At 37.2% G+C, this 19239-nt stretch overlaps 2 protein-coding genes and 1 long non-coding RNA gene across 6 annotated transcripts; 2 read left to right on the top strand and 1 right to left on the bottom strand.

Moving 5' to 3' along the window:
• Positions 1-2078: 2078 nt before the first annotated feature.
• MIND (septum site-determining protein (MIND)) lies at positions 2079-7508 on the bottom strand. Of its 4 annotated transcripts, none has more exons than XM_086417560.1 (2): positions 6227-7508; positions 2079-2218 (listed from the first exon to the last, which is right to left on the bottom strand). In XM_086417560.1, exon 1 carries the CDS (start codon positions 7367-7369, stop codon positions 6368-6370), a length of 1002 nt encoding a protein of 333 aa, XP_086273686.1. In that variant the 5' UTR covers positions 7370-7508; the 3' UTR covers positions 2079-2218; positions 6227-6367. The 4 variants fall into 4 exon arrangements, with proteins under 4 accessions (XP_086273686.1, XP_086273687.1, XP_086273688.1 ...); XM_086417561.1 differs by lacking the exon at positions 2079-2218 and adding an exon at positions 2451-2846; XM_086417562.1 differs by lacking the exon at positions 2079-2218 and adding an exon at positions 2451-2831.
• Positions 7509-7649: 141 nt separating this feature from the next.
• On the top strand, positions 7650-10954 carry LOC147389843 (uncharacterized). The gene is made up of 2 exons (XR_015170405.1): positions 7650-7908; positions 10431-10954. It is a non-coding gene; the product is annotated as an uncharacterized LOC147389843 (long non-coding RNA).
• Positions 10955-13712: 2758 nt separating this feature from the next.
• Positions 13713-16406, top strand: LOC147389842 (uncharacterized). The gene is made up of 2 exons (XM_086417564.1): positions 13713-13888; positions 15132-16406. The coding sequence occupies exon 2, from the start codon at positions 15556-15558 to the stop codon at positions 16198-16200; it is 645 nt and encodes a 214-aa protein (XP_086273690.1). The 5' UTR covers positions 13713-13888; positions 15132-15555; the 3' UTR covers positions 16201-16406.
• Positions 16407-19239: the final 2833 nt, after the last annotated feature.

Genomic DNA, 19239 nt, shown 5'->3' with positions numbered 1-19239 from the left:
CTTGTCCAAGGACTAGTACCAGGGCATGTGGAACACCCACACATAAAGTTACAAATTTTTTTAAATAATTTAAGGTGATTTAGACATACTGTCTATGTTTTGCCGAATATTAGAGATATCCCCCCTATGTTTTGAAATTGATGACATGCATCCCTTGATCTCGATCTTCTAAATAGACTAAGGGAAAAGACTCAAATACCCTCAACTTTAATTTATAGTTAAAAGCCCATATTTTTCTTCTCCAAAATCAAATCTTTTTTATGTTCTTCAACCTCCAAGAAAATTTTAATCTATTTGATCTTATTTTCATCTGTCATTTTTTATTTTGCCTTCTTTTTTTTAAAAATATCTTAGATTTTTCTATCTAAAATTATATCATTTTATATTTTCTCAAAAATTATATTTTACCTTGAGATTTGAATGTTAAAGATTTGAAGTAGATACATGATGAATGTTAATTTTTTTATCCAAAGAAATTAAAGATACTGATTTTAAAAAAAGAAAAATCTGGGATTTTGACTAAAGAATACAGATGAGGGCGTTTAAGTCTTTTTCCTCTTAATCTATTTAAACGACTGAGGTCAAGATGCATGTTATTATTTTCAAACATAGTGGTATATCTAAATCACATAATAATCTTTAGTTTTCTACACTTACCCATAAAAAATAAAAAATAGAAAGGAACTCCAGACCGACACGAAGGAGTACCGAATCACAGGCACTGTCAAAGTATATAGAAGTATTAAGTAAGCACACTACAAGGTCACGTGACTCAGACATGCATGACAACGAATAGGTGGGTCCCACTACATAGATATTCTTCTTCTGAACTGTATTCTTAATCGATGATGACAGTCCACAACCGTACGATCTATGGACTTTCTTCTTTAAGATTAGGTGAATTTAAGTCCAAATAGATGGGATTGATTGTACCCTTGACTTAATGATTCGTCTTGATCTCCTGTTACACGTCTACCACCATATACTCGCGCACTTTAAACCTGAGCCGTAGGATATGTTAATCACAAGTATCATTTGTGCTAGCTGATGACACGTCAATGGATTCGAATTTGGTCACACCCAAAACCCAAGCCATCTCGATCTGATAAATTTGGATCTAGAGCAGGATTTGGGTTCTACTGAGGACACAATCGAATACCGAACCTAACTTGCTAACTTTTCGGATCAGTTACAGCAATCCTGTTCCATAATGAAATGATTAAACCTAGTTCCTGGGATCAAAAATCCAAACCCTTGTTAACAATCTCCTATTTATATCATCATCACCCTTGCTATTAATATCACTATCATATTATTAAAATTTTAATTTTAAAAAAAAAAAGATGTATAATACACGTATAAATCATATGTAACATATCTTTCATTTATCAAATTTTTTAGGGAATCTTGGATGGACTTATTGCAACTCAAAATCGAATAGAACTCAAATTTTCCCCGTATTAGGTTTTTGCCGTATTCCCAATTGGTAACTTGGATCAAAACTCCTTTACAAACTTTAACTAATATAAAGATCCAATGATTCTTATTAGACCATCACGGATAAAATCCGACCCATCTTGGACACACAGCTTTGAACTCTAATGCCCAGTCACGCAAACACCAGAAAGCAAACATGTAAAATACCAAGTAATTTAATTTTGATAAGCTATGAGTATTATGTTGTCAAACAGGAAAACTCCGGAGAAAATGAAGCTATAGCAAGCTATAAGCACTAAAGAACCAATTTGCATAATTCACCACAATAATGCAAGCTTCTATGGGGGAATTAATCACAAAAGTTCCTTCTTCGAGACAGAAATATTAGATACGGGGCTCACATCCCATAACCAATCAGAATCCATCAGATAGCCTATTCTTTCAAATTTTACTAAAATAAGACAGAATTTGAGATCCGGAAGGTGTTCCGTTCCTATAGAAATTGAATGGGAACGATGTCTACGTGGCAGTTTGATTAACACCCTGATGTGTTTCAATCTACAATGAAATTGTGCCACGCAGACACCATTCCTATCTATAGGAACAGGAGGACACCTTACCAAATAGTGACTCAAAAAGAAAACCACTATAGTTCCATAGAAAAGAGAACTTCTCTTGCTAACTGTTGGCACTCTAACAACACCCTGTCCACTACTCTTGAGATCATTCGGGGGTCTTGTCGGAACATTTGTCGACACGAATATGAGATCGAGGAAAGTAACTGAGCAATAAGAATTCATAAATAAAGTCAATGCCTTTTAATTTAAAGTTAAGGAAACAAACATAAAAAAAAATAATGAACTCATTATCAGGGAGAATATTGTTAATGGATATACATGAAATAAACACCTTATTGGCAAGTAATAAACAAATATCAGAGTGGGGAAAGCAACTGCGCAATAAGGTACAAGTTGCACCAATTTCTACTATAGGATTCTCAAGAAAATAAATAATTTTGAAAACTTATAATCTATCATTGTGCAATGGAGAAGTATTTCTTGATTCTCAAATAACCAAACTTAACAAGAGAACAACTCTACAAAAAGTGGATTTACAAAACATCAGCATCTTATGTCTTTATATCCCATTTTATTGCACTGGCAGCACGAATGCAAATTCTGCCCAGAAAAATCATAAGCCTTTTGGTGGAACAACATTTACTACTTCGGCTCCCCGATTGGTGTAACGTGAAGTAAATATCACCCGGTAATTGTTTAGAAGGCCAAATTGTGGTGGAAAACGATCAGCCAAGAAAGATTACATGAGGAGGTGGGGCTCTAGACCAGCCTTTGGGGAGACTCCTTTGGACGTCCACATTGAGTAACGGATTAGATCTGGGAATCCATCCACTTCCCATAAAGGATCATAAGAAACACAAGTTTCATTTTCATTTTTCAATAGGGATGTAAAAAAATGATGAATTGGGAGGCTAACAATCTCGAAAGTAAAGTAAAACTTACATGCATCAAAGATGCACTTACAACCACATGAAAATACCAAGGTCATCCCACTCTTCTTTGCAAATAACAGTAAGTCAAGCAAGAATCAAGTAGATAGACCAATGTAAGTAGAAACTCATTCTTTCTAAAGCAGATCAATGATCAGAAAATAGAAGAATATGTGGAATATAAGACGACACGGTCTATTTTGTCATTCAAAGACTTGGATATTGTCCTGTGACTAATCAATAATACCACCATATTTGCCTTCTGCCAGTTTTGGTATCTTATGTATTAGAGTATCGAATAAGTTTGCTTGAAGAAGAACTGCACTATCCAGCAGTGTTTGATTGGTAATGAGTCCGGACCTACTTGGGATTTGGGGTTCAGGAGAAACTTTAATGATTGGGAGCTAACTGAGGTGGCATCTTTCCTGGATCTATTGTATACGTTTCACCTCAACGGCAGCGAACAAGACAAATGGGAATGGACTAGGGTTAAGGATTTGAGATTCTCAGTTAAGTCTTTTTTTGAGTGGCTCACTCCCTCTACAGAGCGGTCTCTTTTGGGGTCCATTATTTGGTCCAGGTTAGTCCCCTCGAAAGTTTCTTTTTTTTGTTTGGCTAGCCTCTCTTGGTAGGATCCTTACGTTGGATAATTTGATTGTGCGGGGTTGGATCACTCCTAATTGCTGTCCCCTTTGCTTGAGAGATGGGGAATCCGTTGATCATATCTTAATCCATTGCCCATTCTCGTATAATATATGGTCTACTTTCCTTGATCTATTCCATTTTAACTAGGTTCTTCCTCGTAAGTTTTCCTCGTTGTTGGTTGAATGGACCAGTAATGCTTTCCAATCCAAAAAAACGGGTACTGTGGACTATGCTTCCTTCGGCTATTGCTTGGGGGGTCTGGAAAGAGAGAAATAACAGAGTGTTCAACAATAAGATTAGTAGTGTCCATGCAGGTTACTTGGAGATCCTGGGGTGTTTATACATGTGGTCTAAGCAGGATATAGAATTCGCGGGGACTACTTTTGATGACTTTGTATTTCGATGGCACTCCCTTTGTGATCATTGACGTTCTAATTTCTTTTCTTTTCTGTGTTGTTGTCTGGAAGGCCTTCTCGGCCTCCTTGTACCTTTTTTTGCTTTCTTTATCAATATATTATACCTTTCAAAAAAAAAAAGTTTGCTTGACGTTGGGCAAAGTTAGACTGCATTTGAAAAAAGTCAAACTTGTGTATCCCCATATATATATCACGATAATCTGACTACCCCACGTGGCAAACTCAATCGACTAGCATGACGTGACAAGTTCAAGAACTGTAGATCTGCACTCCTCGGGATACACAGCTGCACTTCCCCATAAAAAGTGTATCTTGAGGGAACTGTGAATCCCGAGGAGCGCAGATCCACGGTTCCTGAACTTGTCACGTTAGGTAGTTGCTTGAGTATGCCATGTCTGTAGTTAGATTATCACGACTCTCTCTCTCTCTCTATATATATACCTGCAATTATCTCAGTTGGAGAAGTGAATCTACAAGACACCAAAAAAAAATGTAACTGTAAGCCATTCAGAAAATTCTCACCCAACCAAATGTTGACTAAAAGTTATGGGTGAAATGGATGGTCCAGAATGTTTTAACTTTTTATCCAGTTTTGATAGGACTAGATGTTTCAGATTTATTTTCATTCAAACAATGGATCAAGCCAATTGAAAGGATCTTCTTATTATAGTGAGAATTTTTAGGCCCAACAATCTATAGCAAAGGAAAGATTGGAGAGGATGCTGCTCATAAAAGTGAGCTAGGCAGATATAGTGTTGTGAGACCAAAAACATAATTTCAAATAAAGGAATTTTTTTACAAGATTACATTATGACCAGCTACGCTGAATGGAGTAGATAGGTTGGGTGTTGGGAATCAAGAAGCTATACCTTCACTGTTGGAGATAATTATTTTCAGTTATTAGTTTATTTTGAGTGGGGTAGTTTAATCCCACACAACCTACAAGTTACTTTTTGCACTTAGTTGCCCCTTTCCATAAAGGAGCTTAGGTTTCTTTGTAATTGTTAACCTATTTTTCCAAACATTGTAGACAAACACTTGGTCATCTGATCAAGTTCAACAACTTCTATGTCAATTTCCTATGAACTACATCATCATCATCTGTCGAGCTTAAACCTATTTTTTCTCTATCGATTCAATCTTTTCATCATGGTTACTATTCATTATGGGCATTGTTCATCACGAGTACTATTCACAAATTATCATATGGTCATCTTTGAATTGAAGTATGTGTTATGGATTGTTATCATGTGAAATATATTCCCAAGTGCAACGCATTTACGCGCCCAAGTGTTTGGTTAATTTGTATTCTGTTGATGTGTACCAAGATCATTTGATCATTATCGTGAGCAGCATTTGTTAGCCATCTTCTTCTAGTTTGTGGAGAGATAATTAGTTGTGATCATTGACTAAACGTGTTTGCAGTAAGATTACATGAAGCATCATTGCAATTTCCGCTCCAACTTGAGGGAAGTTTGACGATAATTATATTTAATCATTAATTTATTTTCCGTATGGTAGTTTTACTATGCTGGTGTTTAGTCCCAGAATGTCTACAAGTAACTTCTATTTTTAGTTGGACATCTATATAAAGGAGCTTAGGTTTCTTATTAATGCATCTAACTCAATAAAACCATCTTTCTTAGCATTTGCAAAGTATGTGTTGCACGGTGAGGATACTGAGATCGATGAATGAAAAAGATTATGCACGGCAATAAAAAATGAGCCCTATCGAGAATATGGAGCAGCTACTTATAGAGACATTCCTATTGAACGAGAAACCCAATCTTCAGTAGGCCTTCTCAACCTCCATTTCAAACTTGCCTTTGCATTTTGTGCATTAACCTCTTACATTAAAAGAAGTCTTAAAATATCTTCTTAAAGCTTTTTTCAATAGTGTCAGCTGTGTTGCATACTATCGAACTCCTTTTGAAACACATAATTTCAATTCTAAATGAGAAATATTACCCAAACACAAAAGAAAACCATCAGCATCCAAACTTTTCTCCAGTATGTATTCGGTATTTGTAGAATGTGAGTAGAATTACGATGACTGTTGTAATATACATGTCACACCAACCCAACTCTCTACCAAAGCACATACACACAAAATAGAGGAATTCTAAAGCAATTGGCATAAACCATTAAACACAAAAACTACACTCCTAGTTATCGGATAAAGAAATCCAGAATCATCAAATGAAGAAACGACCATACTTACTTAATCACTCGCTGTACACAGCTTCTCACATTGCCCATTTTGGAACAAATGGGATTCTAAAATCCCCCAAAAATGCTTGAATTCCAACAAGACCCCATCTCCCAAAATCACTGTAATCTCAACATTCTAAAAGTTCCATTCCTAACCTCCGAAGAATGAGAAAAACCCACGCTTCTTCGGCTCCTCCTCAACCATCACAGCCTTCATACTGTCCTGCTCAACAAGCCTCCACGCCGCCTGCTCAAATGCAAGCCCAGCCAATGTGGGCGGCTTATTTAACACAAGTGGGTACCCTCGATTTGTACTCCGAATCACTTCTGAATCCTCAGGAATCACCCCAAGCAATGCCAACCCTAGCATTTCCTGAACATCGAGCACCGACATCATATCCTCTCCTCTAATCAAATCCGTCCGAACCCGATTCACCATCATCTTAATATCCTTAATTCCATCGCATTCGAGCAAACCTGTTACACGATCAGCATCCCGAAGGCTAGTAATGTCAGGTGTAGTAACGAGGACCGCCTCATTTGCTGGAGAAATCGCAGTGATGAACCCAGCATCAATACCAGCTGGACAATCAATGAGAACGAAATCTGGGCAACCTTCTTGACGAGATTTTAGGGCATCAACAAGCCAAATTAGGGCTTTTCCTCCAAAACCCAATGGAAGCTTCGACCTTGGTTTTGAAATACAGAGGAGTTCGAAATTGGACCAACGCTTGTCACGAACTAATGCTTGGTCGAGGCGACAATCGCCATTAAGGACCTCAACAGCTGTGTAATTAACTCGGTTTTCAAGGCCAAGGAGGAGGTCGAGGTTTCGAAGACCAACATCGGCATCAATGGCGACAACCGAAAAGCCGAGGCGGGCGAGGGAGAGACCCATATTGGCGGTTGTGGTGGTTTTGCCAACACCACCTTTGCCAGAAGTAATGACGACAACACGAGGGGTGTCTCCTGCTAATTGGGGTTTCCGATTCCATTGGAGGACTGAAACAATGGAGTAGGGTCTGATTTTGTATTTGGGATTTTTTAGGTGATTTCTGTTGAAGGGTTTTGGAGAAGTGAAAATGGATGGAAAGGAGGTATGGAGAGAAGATGGGTTAGGGTTTATTGTGGGTAGTTGTTGCAGAGAAATCATGGTTGTAGTTGAGATTCAAAAAGAAGGGTTTGTTGGGTTTAAGAGGTGAAGACCATTTCCTCTCTCAGTCACAGAGCAGAAAAAGAGTCGACTTCTTCAAGGCCTCCCAGTCCCAACTCATCTTCTGAGTTCTGAATCGCTCGTTAGATAAAGGCAATAGGTATTCTACAACAGTTGAGCAGCAAAATTTGATGCACCATAACCTCCAATCACCATGACTTACCTTGTACACATATGGATGTTTAGATTATCCTTTGGGACCCACACTTATAATAATTATATCCTGATTGGTGATCTTAAGGAGATTCAAACAATTTCATGAGAGATTTGCATTTTGGTTACCACCCACAAGTGATGCAAAAGAAATCTGGAGTTGGATACTTGTTCAACTCCCTGAAATACAATATCATAATTCTTGTTTAATGAGTTGCCTTGAAAGCTCTTGAACCTTCAAGAACCAGAATCTCTTCCCTCAACATTTAGACTAAAACTTGCATACTTGTTCTTTTCAATTTGTTTGCTTCAGAGCTAAAAGAGAGGTATGAGACTTTCTTGTGCCCTTTTTTTATTTTTTTTTATTTTTTTTTATTTATTTTTATATATTTCATTCAATGTAAAATTCTTTGTAGAATTAGAATTCAGAAACGTAAACCTTGAAATAATTTTTTTTTTTTTGTTGGATTTAAACCTTGTTATTTATTATCATTTGATATGTTCTTAGTGACTTGTTAGTCTTGTTTTCTTAGTGGTATCTTTGGTTCTGTTAATTGAAATTTTCAGTCACATTTCGTTATTGGGTGCTTGTGTTGAGCACTCAAATATAAATTTTAGCACGAGTGTCTGTAAAGAGTTTAGACTTGTCCCCTTTTTTGTAATAATTGGTTAATTTCATTTAAGGTGATTGTGTGCAGGCGGGGTTGACATCGTATTGGGTTCAAGCCAAACCCCACTTAATTCCACTTGAGTGTAACGAAATCCATGTATCAAACCCCTCTTAATTTGCGTTGAATTCCACTTGAGTGTAACATAATCCATGTGCCAAAACCCCACTTAATTCGCGTTGAATTCCACTTGAGTGTAACATCCATGTATTGGGCATCAATTCCCCCCCCCCCCCTCCCTGATGCCTGGAGGAAGCCACCCATTAATAGTGAATGAAAAAGGCTTGTAAGTGGTTTATAAAAAACATTTTAGTGGCTCCAAATAAGTGTAAAAATTCGGTAGATACCCGAGAATGAACAAATCGAAATTTGACCAAGGCTTGTGTTGAACACAATGTCCTTAAGACAATTTTGTTCCCGCAACTTGGTGCACACGGATCAATGAATAATTGTCTCCCAGGATACAACGATCACACGTGTAGAGGCAGCACTACAATCTACACGTCTAGCGAACCGAACGCTACTGTTTATACTCTCAAAGAATGCAAATGGAAAACAGAATACTTGCACGTTTAAACAGCAAAGAAGAAGAAGGGAAAATTTTTGAATGAATAAAAATGAGGTCGAGATGACCTATTTATAGAAAATTAAGAGACAAGGTGTCTCTTAGGAAAAGGAATGTGCATGTGTGTCTCTTAAGAGACAACCCAAAGAAATCAAAGGAGGTGTTCTTTATAGGAGTGTTGAACATTTTGCTTCATGAAAGAGTTAGACATTGTTCAAAATTCTAGTTATTTGAAAGGAAACTCGGATTAAAGTTAAACCATGGTTATATCAGGAACCCCCAATTTGGGTAACTCTTTAAGATAGATTCATAAGATGGTTTCTAATGGACATGTGATCATGTTGAGATTCTTAGAGTTGGCTTATTCAACCTGAGTACAGAGATGCTTGGATTCCCTCCCACCTTTTTCATAGGCTTCACCATATCCATATTCATGAAGTGTTTACATTCCATAAGTTAGACTAAGATTAATTCTCTAAGAAATAAAGTTACTATCCATCCCATAAATAACAACAATGTTCCTCTGATACAGAAGGGACATGGGATTCATAGTGTGAATACAACATTATCTGAAAAGTATCGAAACCTGATTTGGAAGCATATGGTTGACATAGATCAGAAAACTTTTGAACAAGGAAATTTCTTAGTCTGTGTGAGCATTAATAGAACGTATAAAGACATTCTTTTTTTTTTGGATGGGTTAGCTGAACTTGAACCCACGACCTCAAAGTTGCTTTGCATTGTGTCAAACCAACTGAGCTATGGGTCTAAGCCCGACATATGTCTTCTATGTGGATATAAATAGAACATATTATAACATATCTCTTGAACGAAGATATGGCTCGAGCTAGAATCAAATGGCAAAAAATAAGACTAATCTTCAACCCCAACATTTGGGATCAAGCGAAGCTGTGATATTACACCATCCATGGTTAGTGAGATAGGGAGATGTCTTTGATTCTTATGTCAAGCAAGCTCTGATCTTCGGTGTGAAATCAGAATGGTCTATGTTATGGTGAAGACAAACACTTGAGGTAATCATGGAGAAAGACCACAGAATGAATCCAAGACTTAAGGCAAAGCTCAATCCAACAATAACTATAGTATTAATTTCCCAAGAGTTTTAATGGAATCTAGAACCCTATCACTCTGATCTATAGCTAAAATGTGAATGAGAAGCGCATCAACACTTGTAATGTTTAGATCATGAGCATGTGAGTTGCATCTAAAATTATGTTTTCTATTTCTAGAAGGATATTGAAATCATATTTTGTTATTTAATAAAGATTTTTAAGGCAAGTGAGGCTTACATCTCGACATGCACCTCCGGGCAAGTCCCATGAAATATGCCCTGAGGCGCGAGGAAGAAATATAAACATAGCTTACATCTCAAATCAAGAAGCATCCCAAGGCACATGCCTTGGTGTGAGGTGTACGTCTTTTGGCCGGGTTATGCTCCTCAAGCTAATTTTTATAGTTTGTTTTTGTAAACTGGATATAAGCTGTAATTTTTTTATTTATTTTTGGATTGGTAAGGCTTTTTTTTTTTTTTTTCAGCGATTTCATTATATATGCTTCCCTATAATAACATACTTCTTTACTATGTTTTTTTCAGGATTACTGGTTTCTCACTCCCAAGACTTTAAAGATATTGCTATCCACATGCGTGGAAACGCTGGACTACTGCCTGCAAAAAATATTCTCAAACAAATCCATCCTAGGAGACGAGTGTGGGGTAATGCGAGCTCTAGTCCTTGAAAGCCTCCTTTTTATTCATTTTTATGCCATTTTTTTTCTGACTTCGGTTCCAGGCAAAGGAGGTGACTTTATTGGGGAAGGAGAAGAACCCATTACCAATAACAAGGCTGAGCCTATTGTTGCCTTCAACAAGCCGCCTCTTCCACCTGTTCTTGGTCCCTTTGTCATCCTCTCGTTGCTGGAAATGGGTTCGAGTCATGACAGAACTGATGATTGACAGGTGAGAGGAGCCCGTCTCCTTTCCTAGTGTAATATATATGTAGATGGCACAAAAGAATCCTTAGTAATGTTTCTTATTTTGAAAAAGAGATCCTTAAAATACTCTGAAAAATATTAGAGATTATGTTGTGAAGTTGTCAAGCCATGGATTCCAGTGGTCAATTTTTATTTTTTTTCTGCGCTTCGTCCCAAATATTTGGGTTGGCAATTCCAGATGTTGGTGTAGCACACACAAATTGGATGGAGAAAAGGCTTGAAATAGATTGTAAATCATTAGAAGTGATTGTAGTATAACATAGGTCTGCTGTGGGCACTGTTCTAGTGCCAAACATCACTAATGATGCAGCACTAGCCGGAGTTTCTGAACTATTAATACCACTGTGAACTCTTCTTCAAGAGTTAACCAATTTGTGCATGAAAAGATTAGAGAGATTCTATTGTCACACCAACTTTTGCTAATGCCACCCCTAGATGTGCGGAATATTTCTTTGGTGATTTAAGTGTTAATTGATTTGGCATTAGCAAAAGTTGGTGTGGCAATAGAATCTCTCAAAAAAAAAAATCTTAGGAATTCATCTTGCTTTTGCCTCCATATGTTGTGCCATTTGAAGGTGTTTTAAGTGTAATTGAAATGATGATTGAGAATGAGGGATAAGATTGTTTGAAGTGAAGTTAGCAGTCACTAGAAACTCATTTTTGAGCTAAGTTCGCATTTTCTACGAAACTCATTGGCATGTTCATCACCTTTACTTGGCTATCTTAAGGTTAACTTCACCTTTCCATGAAGTTGTTTTCTCCCACGTGTTCAGAGAAACTAATAGGGCTGCTGACTTCCATGCGGCGCTGCAACCCGTTGTTGGCTGCCATGTGCTGAATTGTAACTCTTCTCCTATTGATCTTTTGTCGATCCTTGATAAGGATCGTAGTGGTTCGCGGTTCCTAAGGTTGTAGCTGGTTTGGGTCTGGCCTTAACCCAGTTAATCTTCCAAAAAAAAAAATCATTTTTGAAATGAACAAGAACTCATTTTCCAACGAATGATAATAAATAATGTAAGAAGCCTAATCTTATTTTAAATACAAACCCAATCTCTTTCGTCGATTTCACTCCTTAGAAATGAATTAGTGGACACTAATACATGGAATGGGTTTCACTAACAATTTAGGGGGGCAAAATTTTTTAACTTATTTATCACTTACTTTATTCCATTTAATTTGAGTAAAAATAATGTTTATAGTTGAGGAAATATACAAATAATTCATAAATTGGTTCCTTAAGATAATGCCTTAAGTCAGTCTTGAATACTAAAATATCTCTCTTGTAGGATTAATATGACAATGAAATATAAAGTGAATAATACTATAGAGATTGGAACAGAGGACTTGATTTATATATATTTTTTATTTCTCTTTTCCTCTATCACATAAAGCTTTTGGGGTTTGTTTGTGACCTTCGTGTATCATTTCTTGTTCCTTTGTTCTTTTACACAACAATGGTAACAGTCAAGAGTGAAAGAATAGAGCCAAATAATAAAGTGAAGTTATGCTTGCCTTCACAAGAAATTAAAGAATCATATCAAGATGTTTCCAACCTTTTTTTTTTTTTTAATACCTAATTAAATCTCTAAAACACATAACAATATCGACAACGCCAAGACATGCACTTAATCTAGGTTGGACATTTATTTGAGACACGCGATACTGGATCTAGATCGGCTAAATGTGGAATAAATCAAGAAAATCAATTTCTAGACTGGTCTTCTGAGTCATATCCAGACATACTAATAGATTGACATTACTTAAATTATCACCTGGTAGAATGGGATTTATTTTTTTTTATTTTTTATGACAATCTGAACTTGCAATCGACTAGGGGGACTGGAAGAGCCAGGGCCAGAGCCAAGGCATATGGGTCCCTCCCTTGGGCACGTGCAACGCCCGCACATCGCACACACCGGGTAAGTGAGGGTGCACCCTCACAGGTGGCCCTAAGGAAATACTGCTTATATTGGGAGAATGAGATTTACTTCTAATTCAATGTTGTTAATTGTGAAATTTAATTTTTTGTTTTTCGTTGACAACGATCAGGGATGAGGCAATTGGCCTCTTAGAGCACCATACTTCAACTAAATCCCCTCAAATACATGTAATATCCCACAAAACAGGTAATCCAAGTTTGATACCCAGTATGAGCATTAATTCCTCAGGGACTATTCGCTCACCCTCACTTACCTGGTGCGTGTGAACTGCGAGCAATGCACACGCCCTAGGACTAGTCCTTGAACAAGACCATGGTCTATGGATAGAGAAAAGTCCAAATATGGGCTTTGTCTGCTACTTACAGGGACACTTGGTTATCTAAAAGAAAAATAATAATAAGATAAATCCTTGTTGGTGGCCAACATGGTTAAATTAATTTAGTTTTGCTAATTAGGGTTTAGAAGTGTTCTTTTATTTGTAAAAATATTTATCAATCCTTTGATTTTAAGATACATTATTTTTATGTTATTCTCTATTCTTTATCCACAAAAATGATCTAATGAGATGATCTTGATTATTTCATATAATCAAATGCCCTTAAAATGTATTCCCCCCTTAGACTAACCCAGGTATCTTAAACCCCGCAAACAAACACCATTTTAAGATCTTTTATGAACCGTTGGATGATGGACGGCTGAGATGAGTGGGACCCATTTGAGACAAAGATCGTTAACATGGTGCAACGTGTCACAATGAAAAGCGTTGCCGCATGCTTGGGTGGACTTTGGACTTCTCCATTTGTAACTTATTATCTGTGTGAAAACAGTCGGACAAACTCTAGATTCACAGCTATTGAAATCAGTAACTGACACGTGTCCTTCTTAAATTTATTTAAAAAGACTGAAATACCCTTTTCGTGCCTACTTCCCCCGTCATCGCTCACGCCCATTTCATGTGGCAGTTTTTTATCCTTCACGTCCTCTCTCTCTCTCTGCGAGCAAATTAGATCCAGAGCAGATCTCGCGCATAAACCCTAATATCTCTGTATCTCTCTTTGATCTACTCAGTATGAAGATAGAGAAAGTTCGAAACCCTCTATTTATCGACCGTTTTTATCAGGTAAGCATCTCCCTCGCCTTTTTATATTCGAATCTATGTTTTTTTGTGATCTATTATTTACTTATTATTTGTTGAAACAAATCTGATTTTAATTTTTTGGGGGGGAATTTTGTATATTTAGGTTGGTTTTGTGGGGTAATTCGATCTACCAATTGTAGTAAAATTATCAGAGTTGTTGGTCGATTAGAATTTTTAACGATTGGATCGAACTCGGACATGTTTTATTGGTTCTTTAGAGGATCGGATGAATGAGATTTAGGAAACTTGGGGAGATATTTTAAATTTTGGGTGGAGTTTGAGATCCATCGAAGAAATCAGGGTTTCAGATAATTTAGGGGTTTCGGTTAATAGGGTTTCAAGCATTCTATGTGGCTAATTTTTGTGTGTCAAATATTACTAGTTCGGTAGATTTTGAAATATCTTGGGGGTTTGGGGATCAAAATAGTGTTTCAGGTGTTCTACTCCTCAGTATAATTTTGCCCCGCTCACTGATCAAAAAATAAAGAAACAAAGGTCTGCGCCTATTCAATTTTGTCCTTCCGATGTTTTACTGGGCTTGAAACATTTTGACTGAGTTACCAATTGAGGGTCACGGGGTTTTCATCTCTGAACTATCGGAAAGATTAGTAGGGTTTTTATCGTCTCTTTCTGTTTCTTCATCTGATTTGGTGTTATAACTTTCTGATTGAGATTCATTCGACTTCCAGTCATTGTTATTCCACATGGTTCCTGCTAATATGATTTAGGTTTGGTGTGATTAGGGTTAGGGTTAGAGTCCAATATTGGTAGATTCTACGTTTTGCAACATGTAAACATTGTGAGCCACGTTCTCCTTCATTGTGCGGTGACAGTGTGGTCTGTTTTTGAAAGTTGGTCTCAATTGGGTACAGGCTTCTTAGCTTTTAAGAGGAAGTTGTGGAGCTTGGTTCCGTTTGTTGGGGGGAGGGGAGGAATGCAAGGGTTTTCAAGACTAAAGAGAGAGGAGTTCGTGATATCATCTTTGATGTATCTGGTCTCCTATTTCATTGGAGCTCGGTGTTTATCGAAGCTAGAGAGGTTTCTTTGAGGACTTTGTGGGTAGATGGGATTGGGTTTGTAACAGTTTGGGAAAATCTTAAGCTTTTTTCTTTTCTTGTTTTGTAATCCTATCTTGGAATGGTCGATACAACCATTCCTGTTCTAATAAATTTTTTTTTCATTCATAAAAAATATGTAAACATTGTGTTTCTCACTTCTATTGCAGTAGGGGAGGCCATGTGAGCTTTTTGATCTAGAGCATGATCATCTGTATTCAATTTTAATCGGCTTATTGCTTCCTTTTCCATATCAAGATGGGCAAATGCAAAGGCTGTGGGAAATTGGGAAGAATGGTGCAGAGGGACACATCTGTCAATGCCTACCACTTTGCGCTTATGCTATCTCCTGTGGTTTCTGTTTGGGATTGTATTGTTAGGAAGATGCGATATTCTTTCAGACCTGAATGGGTGTAGGTTTGGACTGGAAGATTTTATATTAGTTTCGTCAGTGTTTCCCAATTTTAGAAAATTAGAAAGAAGTTTTTTTTAATACCAAGGAATATAATTATAGAGATAATGCACACATTTTAGAGATCTTTTGAAGAAGTTGAGTAAAAGGGATTTGATTGTTTAGAGAGATCAGTAGTGGTTATGGATAATATGGGATGTGTTCAAGCGCAACCCGTTGTTAGAAAAGTGAAGAAGAAGCAGGCAAAGGATGAGGTGGACCGTGTCAAACAAGCTGAGAAGAAAAAGAGGCGCCTAGAGAAAGCACTTGCTACTTCTGCTGCCATCCGATCTGAGCTAGAAAAGAAGAAACAGAAAAAGAAAGAAGAGCAACAGCGGCTCGACGAGGAGGGCGCTGCAATAGCGGAGGCAGTTGCTATGCATGTCCTCCTAGGCGAAGACTCTGATGAATCTTGTAAGTTTGTGCTGAAAAAGGATGAAAGGTTCCTCCCTTGTAATCGCTCGGGCAATATAGGCCTCTTCATGGGCGGATTGAGAGCGGGATTTCCTAATCAGGGCGTTCCAAAGTATTCCCTCGAAGGAATGGGTTGGGTGTCGTCTGACACACATGGATCAGGATGTAAGTGGAATGATTGGGGAATCGGTGGCTGGTCACTATCACCTGATGTTTTACCAAGAGATCTCCATGCACCATATTTTGAGGAAAGAGGTCGAAGGACAACAGAAATTTCAGCGGGGCTTATTGCAGCACAGGCTGTTTCTTCTCTTCAAATTGCGGAAGATGTGCATGCGGACACAATCGTCATCAATAGAAAGGTAAAAGGGTAAGTTAAGAAGATTTAGTAACTAGGAGGTCCAATCTCTGTAAGGAGGTTTGATATAATAAAGGCTTGTATATACTTATATCATTGTGTACCCACACTTTGTTGTTTGTCGAAAACCCATCCTGCCTTCCTTTGTATCAGGTGTTGTTGCTGTCTTGTTCTTGAATCTATGCTGTAATTGTTCGTTACAAGATGTTTGCTTTCTGTTTATGGTGTGATTTGCAGAACTCCATGAGGTAGATCTATGTTGTATTCATCACTACTGGTGTAGAGTGGATTAGTTTTCTCATCCTCAAAAGTTTACTTTTATTGTCAGAAATGGAATTTACCTTTTTTAAGTGTGAATGAGCTCAAGCATTTGAAAGTCCCAGCATTTGGTGTTGCAACCTATGGATCGATAATTTCTTTTTGTACAATTTTTAGAAGAGTTGTGATTTTATGACTTCCGTTCGACTCTCCTGACGTGGCATGTGCATAGAACCATAGAGATTGGACCAAATGTGGTCATGTGGATGGTTCATGCAGAAGTAACCCAAAGCTGGGGAAAGAAGTCTCATTAGAGACTACGGTTGATAATCAGTTCCATTTTTTACTTTATTTTGCAAAACTTCAAACAATAATGTGGAGTTTCGGGCTCTAATAGATGCTCTAAAGACAGTACCATATGGTTGCCCTTCATAGCTTGAGCAATGGAGGAAGGCTTCTTTGAAGAAAAAAAAACCTTGTCAACAGGTCCACCAATCACATTTTCAGTGTAGGTGATAAAACAACGAACGGTTGGGTTTTTCTCGAATTAGAAACAAAGAAAGTTATGTTGTTCAGCACGGATTGCACACCCCATCAGGCAACAGGTTTTTCTCAAATTTGAAACAAAGAAAGTTATGTTGTTCAGCCGGATTGCAAACCCCATCCGGCAACAAAAACCGCGAAAATAGGTTATTAAGATGGGTATACCAAACTTTAGATATAAAATCATGTAAGGTATGAGTAAGGGGATTCCACACGTTATCAGACTGTGTAGATATGTCCCATTACCAAATGGTCTAGGAATGGGAGACAATTGAAAATCAGGTGTGCGCGAATGTAAGGTCTTGTTTATCAAGCTATGATCCTGATAATAACTCTTTATTTAGGTGAACATGTATATGCCCTCAAAAATCAAGGGAAGAATCAATGACACCTAAAAGCGTGTTAAATTGGTGCTTATCGACGTAACGTAGAGATAACTCCCAATCTCCCACGATAATGAAACTTTTTTTCCTACCAAGAAACTTCTAATTAGGGATGAATTCAGACCAATCTCCCACGATAATGAAACTTTTTTTCCTACCAAGAAACTTCTAGTTAGGGATGAATTTAGACCAATCTCCCACCGATAATGAAACTTTTTTTCCTACCAAGAAACTTCTAATTAGGGATGAATTCAGACCAATCTCCCACGATAATGAAACTTTTTTTCCTACCAAGAAACTTCTAGTTAGGGATGAATTTAGACCAATCTCCCACCGATAATGAAACTTTTTTTCCTACCAAGAAACTTCTAAATAGGGATGAAATCAGATAAAGAAGTCAGAATTGGTTAAGATTCTCAAATGAAATTTTAATAAATACGGGTTCAGGCAAAGGAAAAGGTACACAACAGTTTGTGACCCATAACATTACCTTGTCAAAAATTGAACTAACTTGAACGTCGAAGTATTTTTAGACCCCGCAATAAAAGAATCAACTGGAGATTAATGAAGGACAGGACATGCGTCTCAGGAAAAAACCCTCCACAATGTGTGTCCCTCAAAGCTTTGTACATTATCCTTGTTAAAATTATAAAAATGTCCTTACGTTTTATTAAATGACTATAAAATTAGATTATTTATTTGAAATTTATAAAATAAATTTAAACCATTTTTAATCTTATATAAAATACTAGTTAGTTATTGACGAAATTTTAGGACGTAGTTAGGATGTTTATTTTTTGAAATTAGTATTTCAAATTTTAAATCTTAGTTAGGTAGTTTTCTTCTTTTTTATTATAATTAGTTGTTCCTTTTTTATAGCAAAATTAGTTCCAGAATTGGTACTATTGTTTTGTTATAAATCTTTGTATTAGTTCATTATTTTTTTAAGTAGAATAATTATTTCTTCTTCTTAAAAGTTACATGGTATCAGAGCTTTGTGCTCTAGATCTCATTTTCCATGGCGGCGCAACGAAAAACCCTACTACCTTGGCAGATTCCTTCGAGATAACCCAATCGACGACATCAACATCATCTGGCGAATTTCTCTCTCAGATTTCTAACCTGCAACTCACAATTCACAAACTCGATAGGAAAAATCATCTCAAATGGGCACAATTTGTGAAATTGGTGATCAATAGAAGGAGTAAATTGGGACATCTGACAGGCAAAGTAACACTACCTGCAACGACTGACCCATACCTAAAAAAATGGCAATCTGAAAATTCTCTTGTCATTGCATGGCTTATCAATTCGATGGAGCCAACAATTGGGAAGCCCTACTTGTTCTTACCGACAGCCAAAGAAGTTTGGGAAGTCGTGCGCGATTGTTATTCTGATTTGGAGAATTCATTACAGATTTTCGATTTGAAGACACGACTCTGGTAGTCAAAGCAAAGTGATCGTGAAGTTACCATTTATTATAACGAAATGGTCACTTTTTGGCAGGAATTTGATTAGTGTTACGATGATGATTGGAAAAATCCTAATGATTGTGTTCGTTACAAAAAGAGGGAAGAAAATGACCATGTGTATATATTACTTGCTGGTCTAAATCGTGGTTTGGATGAGGTTAGAGGGAGAATTCTTGGCCGAAAACCTTTGCCCTCAATCCATGGGGTATTTTCTAAAGTTCGTCATGAAGAGTCCCGACGAAGGATAATGTTGCGAAATCCAGAGTTGAGTCCAAACAATGAACTAGAAGATTCGACTCTTGTGTCTAGAGGATTGGATTCCAAAGGTGACAAAAGAAAGAAGCCATGTTGCGAAAAGCCATGGCACACGAAAGATACCTGCTGGGAACTTCACGATAA

This window comes from Akebia trifoliata, chromosome 12 (genome assembly GCF_017979445.1).
Source record: "Akebia trifoliata isolate Shusen 1 chromosome 12, ASM1797944v1, whole genome shotgun sequence".
In the NCBI taxonomy this organism is placed as follows: Eukaryota; Viridiplantae; Streptophyta; class Magnoliopsida; order Ranunculales; family Lardizabalaceae; genus Akebia; species Akebia trifoliata.
The sequence above is the reverse complement of the archived record's forward strand: the minus strand, read 5'-3'. Positions and strand labels throughout refer to the sequence as shown.